Genomic DNA, 21,093 nt, shown 5'->3' on the forward strand with positions numbered 1-21,093 from the left:
GGGAGAAGCCTTACACAGACATGGCTGAAACTTGCAGACCAGCTGGCTGCCTAATGTCTTAGTCCTGAGCCAACTTCTTCTTCCAAAACCTATTTTCTAGGGGACAACACAGATGCACCACAGCTGGACCACCATCTCTGAGTTGTTCTCAAACCACTGGATTGTGATTATGTTTACAGCATTACATCTGCAGCCATTAATTTGAATACTGTATTTCCATTAAAACACATATTTGAGTGTTTGTCAAACTTATTTTCAATAATTTGGCTGTATCTTTCATCTCGTGCCTGTAACAGGAAGCTCAGAAGACTGACTGTGCTCTTCAGGCTGCAAGACCTTGGCTATCTGAGACACAGATAAGCCAGCCCACGGAAGCGCTGGGCCTTTGGAAGTGCACTAAGCTTGTTAATACTGCTACTCATCTGTGCACTGAGGACACCATTCACTTAGGTGCCCTGGGTATGCTTTCTGAAGATGTCCACAGGGCTGAAAACCAGACAAGAACTCAGCTGATGCTGACTGTGGGCTGATAAGTACTTGACCTTGCTGAATGTCTATGACTTTTTGACATCCATGACGACTGACTTGTTTTTCAAAGGCAGAAGTCACTTGACAACAGCTACCTCTCTCTGCATTTCCATTACCACATTTGTTATAGAATGGAGCAGAATTGAGAAGGTCTGGTAGTGTATAACTGTGTAATTACTGTTAATAGATACTACCTGGACTAATTCACATCGTGCCTCACAGTCTGGTATTGGGGGGAAAATAGCTTGTGGCTTCAGACAGCATAGTAATTTTTGTTAATATCACAAATCAATTGCAGTTAAATGACATTCTCATGGGCACTGTCTGGCTGCTAGGCTTGCTGCAAGCCTTTTTCTCCTGCACAGCAATGAATCACTGATGCTGACAATTTGCTCAAGAACAGCCCTTTATTGCAAATGCAGAAAATATTTCTGAATTACTTCTAGGGTTTTGCAATTTCACATATTTCAATATCTCAGCCAAATATATTCGCCTTGAACTCTATTTTTCTATTGCTTTAATATTATGAAAACAATTACATAGTTAAAAAACCAAAACCAAAACAGGGATGATAAATACTTACCACTTGGCTTATATCATATCCCCAAGGAAGAAAAAGAACTCCTGTGTTATATTTCTCCCAGTGTGAACACATGAAGTTAAACAAGACAATGCTTAAATATATATACATTGTATATACAGAAACTCCAGTCTTCCCATTGTCACGGGAACAGACAGAAAAAAAGGAAAGCACAAAAATGGAGGTAGCCCAGCTATCCAGCCCATGGTCAAATAGTTCTCCCAGGGGAGTACTGGACTGAGTCCTTCGAGCATGTTTCCCATCTATGGAGTCTAGAAGGATTGAAAAAGGAAAATAAACAAAGAATTAAAGCACAACAAAAGCAGTAGCTTTCTCCACATACAATTCACTACTGCCGTATATAACATACAGGAAAATTACACTGATGACAGCAAACTGAAACACAACAGCCCCCTCAATACCATCAGGTTAAAACTGCTCATAAAATAATTGCTCAAGATAGCAAGTAACTTTTCTGTCCTTACCTCAGCTCTGAAACTAAATGCCACCTTTCTCATGAGTTTTAGAAAGACACTCATAATTACTTGCCCCCAGTGGTCTTGAAACACTTTTACATCAGTCCCTGCAATTAGTTTCAAGTGCTGAAAAGTGTCCATAGAGCTTCTTGCCCATCCATTGGTGTTGTGGACCCTCTGAGCCTTCAGACCTCTTGTGGGATGGATTCACTAAGGCTTTTAAGTTCCTTGATGCTCAATACATCAATGACTAACAGTTACATGGCAGCTTAAAGGAGGGAGCAAATTTCACAAAATTTATTTGCATTTGTGCTTACACATATTTTGAAGTGTTTTTCAGTTTTCATATAAGAGTGTGTTCAGATGGCCAAAAAGGCCAATGGCATCCTGGCCTCCACCAGAAGTAGTGTGGCCAGCAGGACCAGGGCAGTGATTGTCCCCCTGTACTTGGCACTGGTGGGGTCACACCTTTAATCCTGTGTTCAGTTCTGGGGCCCTCACTACAAGAAGAACATTGAGGTGCTGGGGTGTGTCCAGAGAATGGCAACAGAGCTGGTGAAGGGTCTGGAGCACAAGTCTTATGAGGAGTGTCTGCGAGAGCTGGGGTGGTTTAGCCTGGAAAAAAGGAGGCTCAGGAGTGACCTTATGTGCTCTCTACAACCACCTGAAAGGAGGTTTTAGTGAAATGGGGGTCGGTCTCTTCTCCCAGGTACAAGAAGAAATGGTCTCAGGTCACACCAGGGGAGGTTACATTGGACATTTCTACAAAGATGGTTATCAGGCATTGGAACAGGCTGTTCAGGTAAGTGGTGGAGTCACCATCGCTGGAGGTATTTAAAAGGTGTGCAGATGAGGCGCTTGGGGACATGGTTTAGTGGTAGACTTGGCATTGCTGGGTTAATGGCTGCACTTGATGACCTTAAAGGATTATTCCAACATGTATGATTACATGATTCTAAGAATGCATTAGTTAAGGTGCATTACGCGTTGATCACTTTTAGTGCTTGAGTGCTAAAAAAATGATACAGCACTGTACAGGACCTTACTCTGGGAATGTAGTTGGACAATATGGTTTGAGTTGCTCTGATAGATCACTGCTGTTGAACAGGGTGACCTGCAACCTGTTCAGCTGGTGGAAAGACAGCAAACATTATGTTTTCTTCTGGGTCACTGAATTGGTACTGTGAATGGTACAAAATGCAAGGGAGATGGCACTAGGGAGGGATGGTGAACACAGGGAGGAGAAAGGTGGTCTAGCAGCTGTAACATTTCTTAGTTGTAATGTCAAACCATACTCTTAGTCTCTTTTCTGAGACTGTGCAGGTGAAAAATAGAACTATTTTCCTCTTGAAGTTACATGTAAACATGCAGGATGAACCTCTTAGGAAAAAGTACACAGAACAAACCCTACAGATTACTTGGTTTTGTCTTGAATCTCAAAATAAAATGGAGGTGCTTTTTTATTTGATATTATTTGGCAGGTGCTATAGCTAACAATTATTAGCTATTGTTAGCATTAATAACCCAAAACTGAGGAGGAGCACAACTCAGCAGAGTGAGACCAAAGACACCACAGCTGCTGTAGATCATATGCTACTTACTTCTCTGAATTATTTGGCAGTACTATGAGTTTTGTTTAATGTAAATATACTTCAGGGACCTAAACCAGGAAAAGATGGGATTTCATTTTGTACAGATTTTAGACTATATCTCTATTGTAATATCTAAACAGCTGTGATATATCCTCTGCTCAAACACAAATCTCTTGAGACAGTTCTCAGAACTCAAAAACTTAAATATCTCATAGAGGATTTCAAATATAGCTTGTCTTCTTCTAGAGACTCATTCTCTCTCTATTAACATTTCCATTGAATTTTCAGCATCTTACTGAAATGTGCAGAAAGAAAACTGTGTAAGCTTGAGGTTACTTGAAAGGTGTTGCAATAAAATTAGAAATTCTTCCATCCATTGAACGACATCTCTGAAACCTTACCAGCAAATAAAGATATAAGCAATCCTAAAGAGTTTGTGATGGTTTATGTTCCAAGAACACCTATCTCAAATCAGACAGGATTCAGGTACACAGGTGTTACTATTTAAAAATAAGAATGTTAGAACATTTGTCTGTTTATAAATTTGACGTTGTCACACAAGTATATAGATACTAAAATATCTACCTCACAGTGAAAAGTGGTTTTCATTTTGCAAGAACTTGGTTTTTGTAAAAAGAAGCTTATAGTATTGTCCTAAAATACAGTACTTCTAATTATAATGGTCATGGAAAAAAATACAGGAACCATATGACACATACATCAAACCGGATTTTCAGAAATCCTTAACCACATTTTCCATGTAGTTTCATTGGCTTTTTAAAAGACTGAAAATATTTTCTGGTTTAGGTTTCAGTTTGAAATCATTCATGCCAACAATGGTGTGTGTTCATTGGTCAGCATACACTGTTTCACACTTCCATTGCTTTAGAATTCTTATATTATGATTTTGTCTCACAAAGATTCATAAATACTCCATTTTATAAAGTTTATATAACTTTTAAAGAGTGGAATTCAAAGTAACAGCAAAAAGCCCTCCATTTCATGGGAAGGAAATGATACCAAGCCACCTTAAAAAAGCAGGAGGGATGGAGAGCAGCATGTTAGGGAATTTGGAGAGAGTAACTGTGTCATTAAAATAAGCTGAGAAAGATTACAGTTGCATATTTAGTTAGTTATTATGGTTCTTTGCAGTCTTCCAGAGGGAAAACTTTGGCCATGCAAAATTAAATCTCCGACTAAATATTTCATGAAGTGGCTTGGACAGCAGACATAAAAATCTACATATATATTAGTTCATTATAGCTTTGACTGTCAACATCATATTCCTTGCCTTCCAAGTATTAGGAACTACAAGCTTCACTGGAAAAAGCCAACTACATTAAAAATCTCAGAAGCTGAACTTCCCATGAGCCTTCTGGGGTGCCATACAGTAACAGTTCCAATATGTAATTCCAATTTATGAAGCGTCACTTCAATAAATTCCATACAATGACATAAAAAAATGATTTTCACAAAAGAAACCACCCTTCTGAGTACAGAGAGCTGCTAGAGAAATCTGAGTAGTAGTCACCTTCAAGGGATTGTTGTCCCATTGCTTTTTATGGCACAAAGAAATTCTGGACAAAATTATTTTGGCACAATCTCACCAACTGAATAAAAATGCCAAGGTATGTACAATGCAGGGGGAGAGATCTGCTCAAGGGGATACCCCAAGTCAATCAAGATGGCTCTACATGCATTGGTCTGATTCCAAAAGTGGTCAGCCCCTCTGCACAACACTGCATGTATAACACACCTGTATATAGCCTGAGCATCTCAAATATGGCACACAAATATACGGCTACACTGCAATGGCCTTACCAAAAACAGCGTCAAGGAGAGGGTACATTTGGAATCAATTAAGGTTGAAAAAGACCTCCAAGATCGTTGAGTTCAATCTCTGACTGAATACTACCATGTCAACTAAATCATAATGCCAAGTGCCATGTCCAGTAATTTCTTGAACATTTTCCAGGGATGGCGATTCCACTACCTTCTGGGGCAGCCCATTCCAAGGTTTAACCACCCCTTCAGAGAAAAATTTTTTCCTGATGTCACACATGAACCTCTCCTGGCACAGCTTGAGGTTATTTCCTTTTGTCCTGTTGATTGTTGTCTAGGAGAAGAAACCAATCCTCACCTTGCTACAGCGTCCTGCTACAGGTGTCTATTGGTTGTAGAGAGCAATAAGGTCATCCCCGAGCCTCCTTTTCTCCAGACTTAACATCCCCAGCTCCTTCAGCTTCTCCTCATAAGATTTGTGCTCCAGACCCTTCACCAGCTCTGTTGCCCTTCTCTGTACATGTTCCAGCACCTCAATGTCCTTCTTGTAGTGAGGGGCTGAGAACTGAACACAGGAGTCAAGTTGAGGCCTCACCAGTGCTGAGTACAGGGGACAATCACTGCCCTGATCCTGCTGGCCACATGATTTCTGATACAAGCCAGGGTGCCATTGGTGTTTTAGGACACCTGGGCACACAATGGCTCAATGTTAGCCACGGTCAACCACCACTCCCAGCTCCTTTTCCATTAGGTCACTTTCCAGCCACTCTTTCTCCAGCCTGTGGCACTGCCTGGGGTTGTTGTGACCCAGGTGCAGGATCTGGTACCTGGCCTTGTTGAACCTCACACTCACACCATTGGCCTCAGCCCATTGATCCAGCCTGTCCAGATGCCCATGCAGAGCCTTCCTGCCCTCCAGCAGATCAACAGTCCCACCCAACTTGGTGTCATCTGCAAACTCACTGAGGGAGCACTCAATCCCCTCGTTCAAATTATTGATAAAGATATTAAACATGCCTGATCCCCTGTCTGTCCTGCATGTGCTGCACAAGGACACTAAAGATGATCTGTTCCATAACCTTCCCAGACACTGAGGTCAGGCTGACAGGCCTGTAGTTCCCCAGATCCTCCTTCCAACCCTTCTTGCAGGTGGGCATCACACTGGCCAGTTCTCCAGTTCCCTGGGTCCCCCCTGGTTGACCAGGACTGGTGACAAATGCTGGAGAGTAGCCTGGCTCTTCCACCAGCTCCCTCAGTACCCTGGTGTGGATCCCATCTGGCCCCACAGAGTGTCTGGTGAGTGTCAGCTGGCACAGCAGGACACTGCTGCTCCCTCCTGGATCCCAGCAGGGTTCTGTTCTGTCTGCTCCCTCCTGGAGCACAGCAGGGTTCTGTTCTGCTCCCTCCTGGATCACAGCAGGGCACTGCTGCTCCCTCCTGGATCCCAGCAGGGTTCTGTTCTGCTCCCTCCTGGATCCCAGCAGGGTTCTGTTCTGCTCCCTCCTGGATCCCAGCAGGGTTCTGTTCTGCTCCCTCCTGGATCCCAGCAGGGTTCTGTTCTGCTCCCTCCTGGATCCCAGCAGGGCTCTGTTCTGCTCCCTCCTGGATCCCAGCAGGGCTCTGTTCTGCTCCCTCCTGGATCCCAGCAGGGCTCTGTTCTGCTCCCTCCTGGATCCCAGCAGGGCTCTGTTCTGCTCCCTCCTGGATCCCAGCAGGGTTCTGTTCTGCTCCCTCCTGGATCCCAGCAGGGCTCTGGCTGCTCCCTGTCCCTCCCTACCAGCTCAGGCCGCCTGCCTGGAGGGTGTTGGGCCTTTCTGCTGAAGACTGAGCCAAAGAAGGCATCGAGTACCTCAGCGTTTTCCTCATCTTTGGTTACAATGTTCCCCTTTGCACCCAATAAAGGATGGAGATTTTCCTTGGCCCTCTTTTTGTTGCTAATGTATTTATAAAAACACTTTGTATTATCTTTCACAGTAGTGACAGCATGGAGTTCAAGCTGAGCTTTCACCAATCCAGTTTTCTCTCTACAAGACCTGATGACATCCTTGTACTCTTCTTAAGTTGTCTGCCCCTATTTCCCAAGTTTATAAACTCTTTTTTTTTCTCTCCAAGTCCAGTGAAAACTCCCTGTTCAGCCAGGCCAGTCTTCCCTGATGGCTCATCCTTGGGCACCTAGGGATAGCCTGCTCCTGTGCCTATAAGATTTTCTTCTTTAAATGTATCTAGCCTTCCTGGATCCTTATTACACAGAACTGTGCAGTCCTTTAAATGTATTACCTTTAGTCTCCCCAAAAAATAATTCTGTTGCACCATTGTGTGGAAAGTCTACTTTGGAACGAGAGAGTTTTGGAAGAGAAAGCAAAAAAGCCACATAAATGTGGATCTCACTTCCAGGTCAGCATAATTTCACGTCTGTCTTCACACCACCGCACAGCAAGGTGCAGTCTACCTAAAAATACACTCATGGCACGGAATGAAGTAGTAAAAATAGAATATGAAACTGAGACATAGGTGTTATAGGAGAAAAACAGCAAGAGGAAAGAAAAAATATACGCTTATTTCCATAAGAAACTCAGGCCTGTCATCACATCTGTCATCACCACCTCTCCTGACACAGTCCTTAAGCACTGAAGCGCCTAATAATTTCCTTTTTTCTGCTTTGTCCTTTATTTTTCCTATTTCTTTGAAAGCACCCTCTGCTAATTCTGATGTCTGAGCTTCTCAGAATATCATCATCAAGGGACGAAGATTTTTATGAAACCAAACAACAGTGACTCTCCTATGAAGAAGGCTGAGAGTTGGGGTTGTTCAGCCTGGAGGAGAGAAAGCTCCAGGGAGTCCTTAGAGCAGCCTTCTAGTACCTAAAGGGGCTACAGGAGAGCTGGAGAGGGACTTTTGTCAAGGACATGTAGGGATAGGACAAGGGGGAATGGGTTCACTGAAAGAAGGTAGGTTTAGATTAGGTATTAGCAAGAAAATCTTTACTGTGAGGATGATGAGGCATTGGATTGGGTTGCCTGGAGAAGCTGGGAATGTTCCATCCCTGGAAGTGTTCAAGACCAGATTGGATGGGGCTCTGGGCAACCTGATCTAGTGGAAAGTGTCCCTGCCCATGGCAGGGGGATTGGAACCAGACTGCTGCTATATAATGATTTCCATTGTTCCTCTAAAATAATTTGAACATTCAAGAGGGATAAGAGTTACTGTAATAGAGCCTCTAATATATTACTTAACATGCTAGTTTGGGTTTAAGTCTGATAAACCTTTTTATTGTGTGTTTTGGTTTGGGGTTTTTTAGTTTGTTTGGTTTTTTTTTAATCTAAGAGAACTGTTTTGGAAAGAGATCAGTAATTTATCCTCAATGCCTCTTTATCTCAGAATCATCACTAGTGAATTTGAAGACAAAATTACATGAAAATGTCAGACATGCAAATTATTTCACTCTACATTACCTAATGCATAAGCACAAAAGGTGGTAAAAGCACTGAACAGCCACACCCAGGTGGGAACAAGTCCAGGACTGGTACCTGAAAAAAAATGGGGTAGTGAGTCAGGGTAACAGGGGTTAACATCAAAGAAATCCACCAAGATATGCACACAGATACAAACTATCTGCCACTGATTAACACATTGCATCAAACAGAAATATTTGAGTCTGACCTTCAGGCACTGGTGAGCTCTATCAAAGAAGCACTGAGCAGGCTTGAATGTGTTTCCACCGTAAAGGACAAAAGGTAATAGAGAGGTTTTTGGTCCTGAAATGACTCTAATATTGCACAAAACAATGATAGCAACTAGGCAAATATTCACAGGTCATGGGAAGAATATCCATTGAAAAATTAGTTAATGTTCATGTTATATATGGGAAAAAAAGTTTTCAAGCATTATTATCAGTACCAGTCTGGGGTTTGTGTAGCACTCTCACCACACAGATCTGAACAGGAAGTTTTTGTCCTTAGGCAAGCAGAAATACTAGCACCCTTTTTTTTTTTTTTTAATGAGAAAAAGGAAAAGATAGTTGAATTGGACAGAGCCCAGAGTTCTGTTCTTGCTCTGCTGACAGCATTAATCCAAGGTTATTGTTGCTCCTTTAAAGAAATCGATCCTTCTTCCAAAGAGACTTCTATTTAACTTAAGCATCACCCAATACTACATCAACACTAAACAACTGTAAATGCAAAGTGCTCTCAGGTTTCTGCCATTTGGCACCAAACACAGGGAATTCCTGCATACAGAGGTGTGTCCTTGCCTGAAAGATGCCAGCAACTAAAGCAGTGCCCTGACTTCCTTTCTCTCAGTGCCTCATCTTGCCATTCTGAAAGCAAAGATGACAATTCCTGACTCCTAGCTGCAAATCTACAAACTGTACCATGAAAACCAACTGTGCAGGAAATTAATTTTTTTATTTCTGATCCTAGGTATAGGATTGATATATGATACTCCAAAGGCCCTTTGGGTTGCATGGAAATTTTCCATCAACTGAGAAATGATGGGGACTGTTCTCATGTGGACTTAGGAAGAGCTTGCAAACTACACATACAGGTCTCAACTCTAACAGACTTCATCACCATTTCAAATGTCTTCAAGTTCCATGTATATCTACTGAGAATGTGCCAAGATAACATCATCCCATTAAAAAGATCTGTTCTGGATGTTCTTTTATTACAGGGCTGAGTAAACATCATCTGCATTGAAAAAAAAAAAAAAAACCAAAACCAAAAAAAACCAGGTGTGCAAGAACAAGGTCAGACAACTACATAACAAGCTGGTCCTGAAAATGTAACTTTTGAACCAAAACTGCTAACAAGTATCCCTGCCTCTAGAATTGCCATGCTAAATGTACAACAACCCTCACCGAAGTCTGCCTCCTGAAGCTAACCACAGGCATAACAAAATAAAGACAGTTAAATGTAGTTGTTTCCGGAAATAAAAGTTATTTTCACTGAATTGCCTAGTTTAAAGAAAATCAAAACCTTTTATCTATATGTATTTTACATATTAATCACCTGGAAGACTCTCACTACCTTCTGTGGGCTCCAACAGGTGGTTTGAGAAGCCCAAACCAAACATGCCTCACACTCAGGAGCAATTAGATCCAAAAAAATTCTGACTTGGTCTTCAATGAGGAGCAAACATGGACTTGGACTTTGAAAGTCATAATTTGAAGAGACATTTATTTAGAAACTATGTTTTTGTCTAGAAGCAGTCTTGAATAGGGGGTGTGAATAGTGGAGAAATGAAAGGGAAGTTAACTCTTGCAGGCATTAGTGTAGGTATTAGAAAATGTGAAATCAATGAAAATGTTATGAAGAATATTCAAGTGGATTTTGGCTGCATATTTAAACCCTGGAATAAACTTTAAATATAATGAGATCTTACCAGAGACTTCAAGCAGCATATGCTGAAACCCATTTTAGGGATAAAGTTAAATTAGATTTTTCAATAAAATGATCTAAATTTATAATGCTATGTGTGAGGTAGATTCTCCTATCTGCACCTATAGAAGCCTTATTAAGGGAATAAGTGGAAGATTTAAGTGTCTGATACCTCCCCGTAACATTCAGAATTACAAGCAGTTCAATAACTCTGAAAAATTACTATGTGAATATATTTACCTGAGGCAGTGTAGTCCCAGTCATAAAAAGATATTAGAAAATAATTAAACAAAATCATGACAAATCCAGAGAATGTTAACAGGTTGGGAGCAATCCACAAAGGCACTATCTGTTAAAAAATGAAACGAAAAAAGTCAGAAAAATTATATTTCAAATTGTACATCTTATTTTAATAAAATATTTTTTATCAGGAAAGAAGCTTTTATATTACATCAGCAATATTCAGATTTGTGTATATTTCCCCATTTTCAAATCCAAATACAGTTTTAATTTCTGAAATTTATTTTCAAATGCAATCCTTTTGCCTGATTTCTGTGACTGCAGTAAGAATGATATTTGTGAAACGTTGTACTCCCTTTAAAATGTTGTACATTGTCCTCATTCACCCAGCTCCCAAGGAAAGCCTGATCCCAAGGATCAGCTGTGTCAGAACTGAAAGAAGGCTGCAGCACCCCAGTGTGGTAATTCAGCATCCACGTGGCAGGTTTTTTAAGCATTGTATTCCCACACTATAACAAGGAAAGCCCTTCTTCCAAAGTATATGAATAATTTCTTACTCCAAACATCAACTAAATCAGACCCTGAGTGCATTACACTTTTAGATTCAGAAATCTCCCCATTACAAGCATCTCCCTGCCCTCTAGATAGTAACTTTCTGATAGGGTCTCCCTCTTTATTCATCAATTATTAACACTCCATTAACTCATTTTACTTTGGAGGGTGCTGAAAAGGACTCTGCCTTCACCTAGACCTCTTTGTCCCAGTAATCATTCTCAGGCATTCATTCCCTGGCTTTAAGGGGCTCCTTACACTGCAAAAGGAATCCCTTTTGAAAATACTCTTCCCAAGCAACACAGTTTCTCCAGAATATTTTTTGAAATAGCCTACACAGCTTTCTACATGATTTTTAGACAGAACATATTTGCAGAAATACTAAGCATCAACCATTACCATCACTCAAACACATTATCAATATATATAAAACACAAAAATACTAAAGGCTTATAATTAAATTATTTGGAGTGCCTAAGGACTCAAAATATATATAAAGTACTTCAACACTATAAAACAGTACAAGAAAATATTAAAGAAAATCAAAAAATTCCTGATACTAACAGGAATAGTATATTACAATATACTATATATTTACAATATACTATAGTATATTGCATACTCTAACTATACCAGTAATAGTTTTGAAATCAAATGTTTTGTCAATATCTCTGGACTAGCTAGCTGAACAGACAGATGAATACATATTAATTTATTCTATCCAACTACTACATTTACTTAAATTTACTTTAAAAAATCTGAATGCTTTAATATCCTGACTGGGTTATCTTTTTCAACTATAGAACAATTTGTAATATTCAGGAGAAATTGTGAAAACCAATAGTGTACAGACTAAGTGTATACTTCCAAAAACCAGGTTAGAGTTCCTGAACACTTTTCCATTATGTTTCTTAGATGTTTTCTGTAATGACATTGGGAAAACTATTATATCTGATATTTGTTTCCTTATCAGCAGGACTTTATCACTGATTTTAAAACACTGCATGTCAGCTTTCATGGTATTTAAAATACACCATGGAATGCATATAGCTACAATTTTTAAAATGTAACATATCTATCATTCTGAGTGTTCAAAAGGGCAAATCTAAACCTCTAAGAAAAGGGACAGCAAATGTCCCCTGAAATTCCTTTTGGAGATCATCTAAGGAGGAACCCTTCGCCGCATGGTCTCCCTTTCTTACACTGACTGCATGCTCAGCGTGCAGCAGCAGCTGCACATCTCCCACCTTTGCTACCTGAGGATGCAGAAGATGGATTTATCTGGTATCTCTGACCTTCCATGAAATAAGAAGCACAGACACTGAAAAAAAAAATCTAGATTTGTCTCTTTTAATCTAAATCATAGATCAAAAGAATGCTCTAAGACACTATGGATGAAATGTTTACATGGATATACATGGATAAACTGACTGCTTTTTCCTGGATGATTCATAAGGATTGTTGACAATCAAATCAAGTGGGGCACCACAAATGTCTGCTTTCTAATTAGGCTCATCATTCTAAATAGTCACAATGTCATGTTTAAGTTATTACAGGAAATAATTCATGCTTCCGTGGTGTGAACATGAAGAAATTATTTTAACCCACTTTCTTGCTAACTGTGTAATTTAAGAAGGAAACTTTCAAAGGTTTTTCAACTTGTTACAGTTGCAATCCCTTTGGCTAACAGACACACCATGAAAAAGAGTTGCAGGAGTTCTGTCCTCAGGAAAACAGACTCTCCTGCAGTTAAACCCTTAAGCATGTTCTTTTGATCCTTACTGAACCTAAGCTGTCTAGGTATTTCGAAAGTATTCCAGTTGCAAAATCCCTTTTGTTATATTTAATGCTCCTTATCTTTTTAGTTGGCATTACACTACCATCACCCTATTTCATAATTAGAAAATCACAGGGTGTTCAAGATTAACTTCTTATACACCTTGGAAAAATAGAGCCTGAATTTATTAGTATGCTATAGAAGGATGAGCTGCAATCTTTACTGTCTAATTAACAGACAGTAGAGGGTCTAATACATCAATGTGCTACATGATTAATACAACTGGAGGTGCCATGGGGCAAATCACATCTGCTCTCTGGCAAAACCCTTGTGTGCTTGAACCTTTTAAAAAACTCTTAGTTCCATGAAGTATTAACTGATTTCTGTTTCTCTGGGTCTAGCCATTCATTCTAAAAGCCTTAATAGAAACAGCAAATGCTTTAATACAACAATTATTTGGATAATAAATGGTAAAAACCACATTTCTATAAAGCTCTGTTCAAATTTCACTAGGTCACTTGAGACCACTAAAATGCTACTCTTGCTCAATTCTGCTGATAAAATCAAAGTTCATAAAGGCAACAGAGGGGAGTTAAATTTATTTCAGTGATACCGGCATACTCCTGTGTATTCCAGTGGGATTTCCTCCTTTTCCCCTCATTGTCCTGCATCCCCACCAGAGATAAATGAGCTGGGTTATAACAATATGTTTTCAGCTCACAAATGCACACATTTTTAATGTCAAGTTCTTCTTAATTTCTTATAACACAGGAAGTACATTTTACAATGAATGGTAATGACTTATAACATAGGAAACACATCTTCCAATGAATTCTGGTTGTGGAATACAGAGAAACTTGTGTTGCCATTAGGATTAAACAGGCATATGAAAGGCAAGACCAGAATCTCAAGCCATTGTTCTCATGAGTTGTTTTTTCTTTTTACTTGGCTCAGTGAATTTAAGGTTGCTTTTTTTTTAAACTCTTCTAGAATCTAGTAAAAATAGTCCACATGGATTTTTTATTGTCACCAGTTTAGAAACTAAAAAATAATTAATTCATATCTGAGAAGGGATGCATCAGGATGTCTAAACTGAGTGAAGGAACTTCTCCCAGTCATCAAGATGCACACTTGTATTGCCCAATTCTGAATGAACATAAATGCAAAACATTCTTCAACAATTCTTTGAAAATTATCCCAATTTCCCTATTGCAATGCATTGTTCAGGAACAAAACCATTATAGTAACTTGCATTCCTACTGATATTTTACAAACAATTATAGTGTGGCTAAGCTATATGGGAACATTCAATAACGTTGTTCTTCTTCTGGTAAAATGCTGCAACTATTAGGATAAATTACCTACATAGGAAGTTTTGCATTGACAACACTCCCCCTTCAGTCTGATGGCAGATGAATACCCACCCATCTCCTAAACCAAAGGGCAAGTGTACAGTAAAGCCTCTACTCATCTCCCACGCCAGAGTGCTGGAGGGGCTTTTCTGCCTCATTGTTTTCCTCAATATTATTATGGGAATAAAAACAAAGTCTCTGAATTGAATTACTGAAGTCAGTGTCAAATCTTTGAATTTCTTTTTTCTCATCGCATGGTCAAGTTGTATTTTAATTCTTCAGTTGGGTCATATGAACACTTTCCATGAAATTACTTTGAGGTTATGAATTAGGGTTTATGATTTTCCTGCTATATCAAGAATAATCAACACCTGAATTACAGAATCCAAAGATGGCAGATCCAACAACGCTCTGACCACATACGTCCTTTTTTTTGTTTGTACAAAGGTTTCTTTTCAAGTCTGCTCCAATCTAAACATTTCCTGTAATGAGGCAGATGCAGAAGTCAGTACTTCCTTGGAGATCAATAAAGTTCATATTTATTTGAGATACAGCTTGCCTTTTTTTTTTTTTTGCCAACAACAGCATAACTGGCTGTGAGTGGTTTATTTTTAAAAACTGCAGATTGCAATGCATTCAAGAGATGGCATCTTCCGATCATTATGGTGATCATGGTAACCACTCTCATTTTCAGCTTCTGCGAGGAACGCCCGGCTGTCTCAAGCAAGTCCCCTTGGGAGAAAATGAGACAGTGCTTGCATAAAATCATATGCACAGCACAGAGAGAGAGCCATGCTGTTGTTAGGCAGCATATGCTGCACAAAAATAATCTGTACTAAGTAAAACCATCCATGTCTTCAAAGCTGTTTAATGAAAGATGTAATAATGAAAGATATAGAAAAGAAATGGATGCCTTTTCTACGGCAATCAGAAAAAAAGAAACCAGCCCTTTCTTTCTAAAGAAAAATCTCAACACACTCACCCCTTAAACACGGCTAAATATTCTGCAACATTTTTCTTTTATCAGATGTCTTCATTTCAGCTTTATTGATTAATATGTATTTTTAAATGAAAGTACACACTATATTTAAAACAAATTCTTACATTAACATGTTATGTTTTTATTAAATGAAATTCTTACCTTAATAATTTTATTCCAGATGGGCTGCATAATATACACAGATAAAGGATTTGTATCCACAGCACTGTACTGTGAGGAAAAAGCAAGCATGTTAAACAAAGCACTGAACAATGGCTATTTTTACATGTCCTTCAGCATCTAAGAGCACTCAGTGAGACTGGTGTAAATTTATTTTACTCTGATTTGTACAGGTTTTATTTCATTTAAAAGCACTGGCCTGGTTTACAATTACCATGTTAGCAACTCTATGTATTAACACAAAGGTTTAGGCTTGTGAAATGGCAAACAGCTCTGCAGTGACATTTTAATTTAAAATTCTTATTAATTTTACAACCCTATAAAATTCTGCATTTCTACAGTATTTTGGATTTAACACCTTTATTTCCACTACCAGTAATGCACAGTCTGAGCACCAGTTCATTGCTAGTATTTAGGATAGATAGTGAACATGGAAAGTGTTTGTAGGTGGAATATTATCTTGCAGAGATACACAGCTTTTGTCATAGTAACACAGTTGCATTTGCACTATGCTAATTCATGTAAGGCAATATTACTATAAAAATGAGCTCTAAAATAGCACAGTTCATTACCACAATAACATTTCTCTATTGGACAGACTTGAAAACACATGTGTTTTATAAATTCTAGTAAGTACATATCTATATCTTTTGTAAACAAAATATTTCAGAAATCCAAGGCCACCCTGAATTGCTGTTGTCTCATTTTTCCTCAGAGGACAGTATCAAGTTTTATCCTGCCTTGAGACTGCAGAACACAGAATAATCTTAGGAAGAACTTGATAATTGATAATATCACTCAAATTGATAATATCACTCAAATTGAGTGATAATATCACTCAAATTGATAATATCACTCAAAACCATGTACTTGAGCCCTGACAGGTAGACATTGGAAGAAGTTATCCGTCATCGGGATGGTACATGTAATTATTTCAGAAATTCTTGGACTTTGAAAGTGCATATATGGCTTAACATTGCTAGGATGATGCATATGACTCACAAAGATTCAGTTATATCTATATATAGCACTGTCCAAACATCATGTGCAGAAAATGGGAGTGAGATGGGATGTGTTAGACCACAGTTTGACAAAGCTGTTCACTTGCAGAAGAGCTGATGACAAAGAGTCTCCTTTCACATAACTTCAGCTAACAGTTAATTGTCTCTCCATAAATATAGTTAATTTATGAACCTCTGTAAGCCAACCACTCTTTGGAGGAGACTGCATTCTGGAAGTACCTGTTCCAAGTCATTAATTATCAAAGCAACTTGGGCACTTGTCTTAAACTCATGTACCTACATATGAAATGCTTAGGAACTCTTCCATACATTTCCTTTTTTCTATCTGAATACAAAGCATATGTCTTAATTACCTTCTGGACAAAACAAAGCATTCACATAGTAATTTTGTGTGTTCAAGTTTAAATCACAGATCATAAGCCTACCATCAATAAAATTATTCTAACACAGCTATTCCCTGTAAATACATACTGACAAATATCAAAAAAATCATCTAGCAGTAACTGGTCAGACCAGACTGCCTAAATTTCCAAAGGGAATAAAATTTTCAGTTTAATGTAGTGTACATCACTGATTTTACTTTTTTCTAAAAATGCTCTATGTATGTATGTATGTATGTTCACTGTATGTATGTTCACTCTGATGTATATTTTTTCTCTGTTGCTGCCACCCACATTACTTAATACACAATGCAATTTTGTCATCAACAGATTTTCCACCAGAATATATATTAGAATTCTTAAATTCGTTACTTCAGAAAAAAATTAATTCACAGGTAAAACTTTACTTTTCATTATTCTGTATGTATTTGCAGGCCCAGATTCTGTATTTGTCTTTCAAACACTGATTATTACAACTGTTTGAAGTTTTGATAGTCCAGCTTGCATGTGAATTACCAAAACCTGTGGGCTTTGCTTACATTTATGCCAAAATTAGCAATAATACCAAGCTATAAAATACTTATCCCAACAGACCAGTCAGCTACCACTTAATTCACATGAGAACTATGGAAATCCTCTGAGAATGAAGAAAATTCAAAGGATCCATAAGCACTTTTGAGGTTCCAGGTAATCACGAGTCTGCTCAAAATTTCACTGTGGCCACTGCCCATTTCTTTACCCCAGCTGGTATTCAAAGACTTTGTGAAATATGGGACAATTTGCTGACCAGCAAATTCAATTAATTCAGCCATACCTGGATAAGAATGTGCAAAGGTCAAAATAAGGGAGTTTTACCCTTGCTTCTACTTTGGCATTCTCTTTCCCCCCTCACCCCCAAGTCAAAGGCATTAATAAAATCAAAACATGCTAGTTAAACGACAACAGTAAAACGAGGCTTTCTATCCAAAATATTCACTGGATGTTCAGAACTACTGCTTGCTCTTAGAAGAAAAAAAAGGGAAAATCAGTCTCATTTCTTTGAAATTGTTTTCTTATAGAGAAAATAAAAGAGACTATATAGATGTTACATAATTTTTGTATTTTCTTTACTGGGAAATGTAAGAGATCAGGTAGCTTTCCAACATATCTCTACATAACAGACACAAAAAAGAGACACAGTCAGCTTTTTGTTTGCCTCACAGTTTCCAAAGTCAAGCACCAAAAATCAAAACAGACCTTACTGGAAAAAGTTTAAAAAAGGAGAATTACTGACAGCTTTTGTCACCTAAAGACATTTCAAGACACACCACACTTCATCCTGTTAATTCCTGTGTCTGTGGCTGAACTGTTGGTCCTCTGGGCAGGGAAGGAACATTCAGCAGATGTGCAGAAGAATGGAAATTTGCACTTCCCTCCACAATAATTTGTTTTAGCCAGACCAAAGGAAACACCCATGGAAAAATAGTTTTCAGTCACGGCAAAAAATAAAACTTGACAAATAAAGTCTGCTATACCATTTAATACTCTGCTTTGTTCTGCTCCCAAGAAGCTACTAACCTCAAGGCCATGAAATCCTCAGGAGTTTAATGTTCATGGCTGCTCAGAAAAGCAAAGTACTGAGTAATATGCTCACATTATGACCAATGAACATGAATGCAAGAGTCCATTGAACCCGACAGAAAAAAAGCACTGCCATTTGCTATTGTGCAATTCTGTCATTTTCAGGGCACTTATACTAAAAGACAAAAGTGGAGAGGATAAGCGTGTTGGAGGTTTTTAAGTGCAAGGCTTATACAAGTACTAAGCACTCCCCTGCAAACAGTTTCTGCCCTGGAAAGGGGATTGATTGTCCTTATACAAAGAAGAAGGGCTTGGAATAATCAGAAAGCTTCTCTCAATTATTTTTAAAGAAGTCGTAACAGTTGGGAAGGAATGGCAGTAGTAAGGGAATAGGAAAAATGGCATTGATTTCATCTTACTCCCAAAATTAAAAATGCCTCTTCTGGTTTTATTTAATAGCTGATATCTCCTTGAAAGTCATCTGCTTTCTCTCTCAGTGTTAATGGCTTCTAGAAGAGCTAGAAATGAGAATACAGACACCAGACACATGCACACATACATGGTGACTCGGGCAGCACACATGAATTGTGCTTTTACTTTGTATTCCTGCATCTTAATTTCCATCCAGGGGATCCAGCACAGGATGAAGTTTCTGCTGGTCACCTGTGTTAAAGGGGAAAGGAAACAAGATTAAGGAGGGGGAGGGGGATGAGGTGGGGGAAGGGGTAAACAATTCAGAAAAGTAACAGGAAAACAGAAGAAAGAAAATTGAGCAAAAGCGAAGGTTTGGCTACACGGTAGAAAGACAACTGTTCTGCAGTGACAGAGCAGAGCCAAAACCAAGGGGCAAAAGCACTCACAGTGTTCAAGGTCTGCTCTGCTAAATATAAGACAAATGGTACCTTCTGGCTCACATCCACACAGCTTAGAAATACTTCCCATTATTGCAAACTGGTCACATCAGCACAGCACAGCATCTGCTGGAGAGGTGTTGGGCCTCATCATCTGGCCCCACACACCCAACACATCATTAGCATTCAATATATTTAGGTTCAAAGTATCTGAAATAATCTGGAGACTACACTGTAACCCAGCAATATGGCATTTTCAGAGTATGAAAGTGAGCCCTGTCTGCTGTGCATGTTCAAAAACCCAAATGCCCATGTTGGAAGAGTGCTGAAGGATGGTGAAACCAAAAAATGATGTGCACTACCTCCAGAACTGACTATTTCCAAACCATAAGCCTAGCTATTGCCTTGGAGAGACTTTGGAGAAATAAATAAACAAAACCCAAACAGGGAGTGAGCTAACCATTAATGAGAGCAGACACTGGATCTTCACAGGACTCCTCAGCCCTTTCCAGCTTTGCATTGTGGAGGCATCACAAGAATAAAATTTTGGAATGACTGTAATTAAGAGAAAAATATAAAGCACATCTACACACACTTCAGAGTCAGGGGAGAAAGCAAGCTGCAAGAAACATAGTTGCATAACTACATTATATCATTATTTCAACTTCAGCTGCTTTTTATACTAACAGATTATTCCTTTCCTGTACTTAAATCATCTTGTCCCAGGTATCATACCACTCAGTCATTTACATTCACAACACCTGTGTTTTGTAAATGACAGACAAAGAGATGGGAGGCATGACAATGAACTCTCTTTTGCACAAGGTAAGGGGTTTTTGTGGTTTTGAAAACTGGAAGATGAGACTCTCAGTCCAGGGTATGGACCAGTCGATATTGAAGAGAGCTCAGTGGGAAATCACCCTTCTGGGCAATGTCTTATGCAATGTGAACTTGGCTTCTGTGAAACCTTACACTTCAGGAACCACACAAAAATTAAAGAAAATACTGAAATACTGGCACATCTGTTAACAATTTTCCATCAATCCTTCTGATTCCTAGAATACGTTAAACATGTGGAGTTTAACTCTACTTTATATATGTTTCTACAGGTTTGTAGTTATTATGGAACACAGTCTTGGATCTTAACAAAAGCTTCACACAGGGAAGAAAGAGAAGCATGCTACAAATAACAGAGCTCCACAACACTGTGGATGCCAAATATGTTCAGCACTTTAAGTGCTGATGTATTCCAAAACACAGTCCTGTTACTTCTAATAACAGAATTGCTTTACATTATATCCTCAGTTAGTTAATTATTCATAAATAATGGCTTGGGTTTTCTGTCTCTTCTACAATAATTTGGTGTATTCTGCATTTTCCCCTACCCACATATATATATATATGGGGTTTTTTGTTTTGGTGGTTTTGTTTTGTTTTGCTGTTTTTTGGTTTTGTTTTTTTATTAGATCACCAATACCTAAGTCCAGGAGTTATAAGCCTGTACTAGGGCTGGATGCAGCTGCACTGTGAAGGAAGAGGCTGCCCGAGTTGGGCTCCTGAGCTCCTCTCTCCCCTCTCACTTTGCCCCCTTCATTTCCATTAGCCTGTGCACACTACAGCTAGAAAATATAGTTAGATTTTCCTTCCACCTGATATTATTCATAGCAAATAATAGAACATCATGGTTTGTGCAATTCCACAATTCTGATTGGTATTGCGAAGTCATCAGGAAGTTGTTATGACTCAAAATGCTGTCCTGGGGATGTTTTGTTGCAAAGGTGTGTTTATCATTCACTTGCTCATTTTCAGGAATCCTGACACACATTGAGTCCTGTGCTACATCCTTTCCCTTAATGAAGTATGTATG

The 21,093-nt window shown here is 38.9% G+C and overlaps 1 protein-coding gene across 1 annotated transcript in view; it reads right to left on the reverse strand.

Annotated features, from left to right (window-relative positions):
* LOC136564713 (ethanolaminephosphotransferase 1-like) overlaps window positions 1-21,093 on the reverse strand; it is a 57,849-nt gene that overhangs the window by 29,454 nt on the left and 7,302 nt on the right. The window contains exons 2-5 of the mRNA XM_066562948.1: window positions 15,396-15,464; window positions 10,574-10,682; window positions 8,411-8,485; window positions 1,112-1,380 (exon numbers count right to left, since the gene is read on the reverse strand). Coding sequence (XP_066419045.1) covers window positions 1,112-1,380; window positions 8,411-8,485; window positions 10,574-10,682; window positions 15,396-15,464 — 522 coding nt within the window. The remainder of the gene's footprint in view (window positions 1-1,111; window positions 1,381-8,410; window positions 8,486-10,573; window positions 10,683-15,395; window positions 15,465-21,093) is intronic.

The sequence above is a fragment of the Molothrus aeneus genome, chromosome 1 (assembly GCF_037042795.1).
Source record: "Molothrus aeneus isolate 106 chromosome 1, BPBGC_Maene_1.0, whole genome shotgun sequence".
Classification (NCBI taxonomy): domain Eukaryota; kingdom Metazoa; phylum Chordata; class Aves; order Passeriformes; family Icteridae; genus Molothrus; species Molothrus aeneus.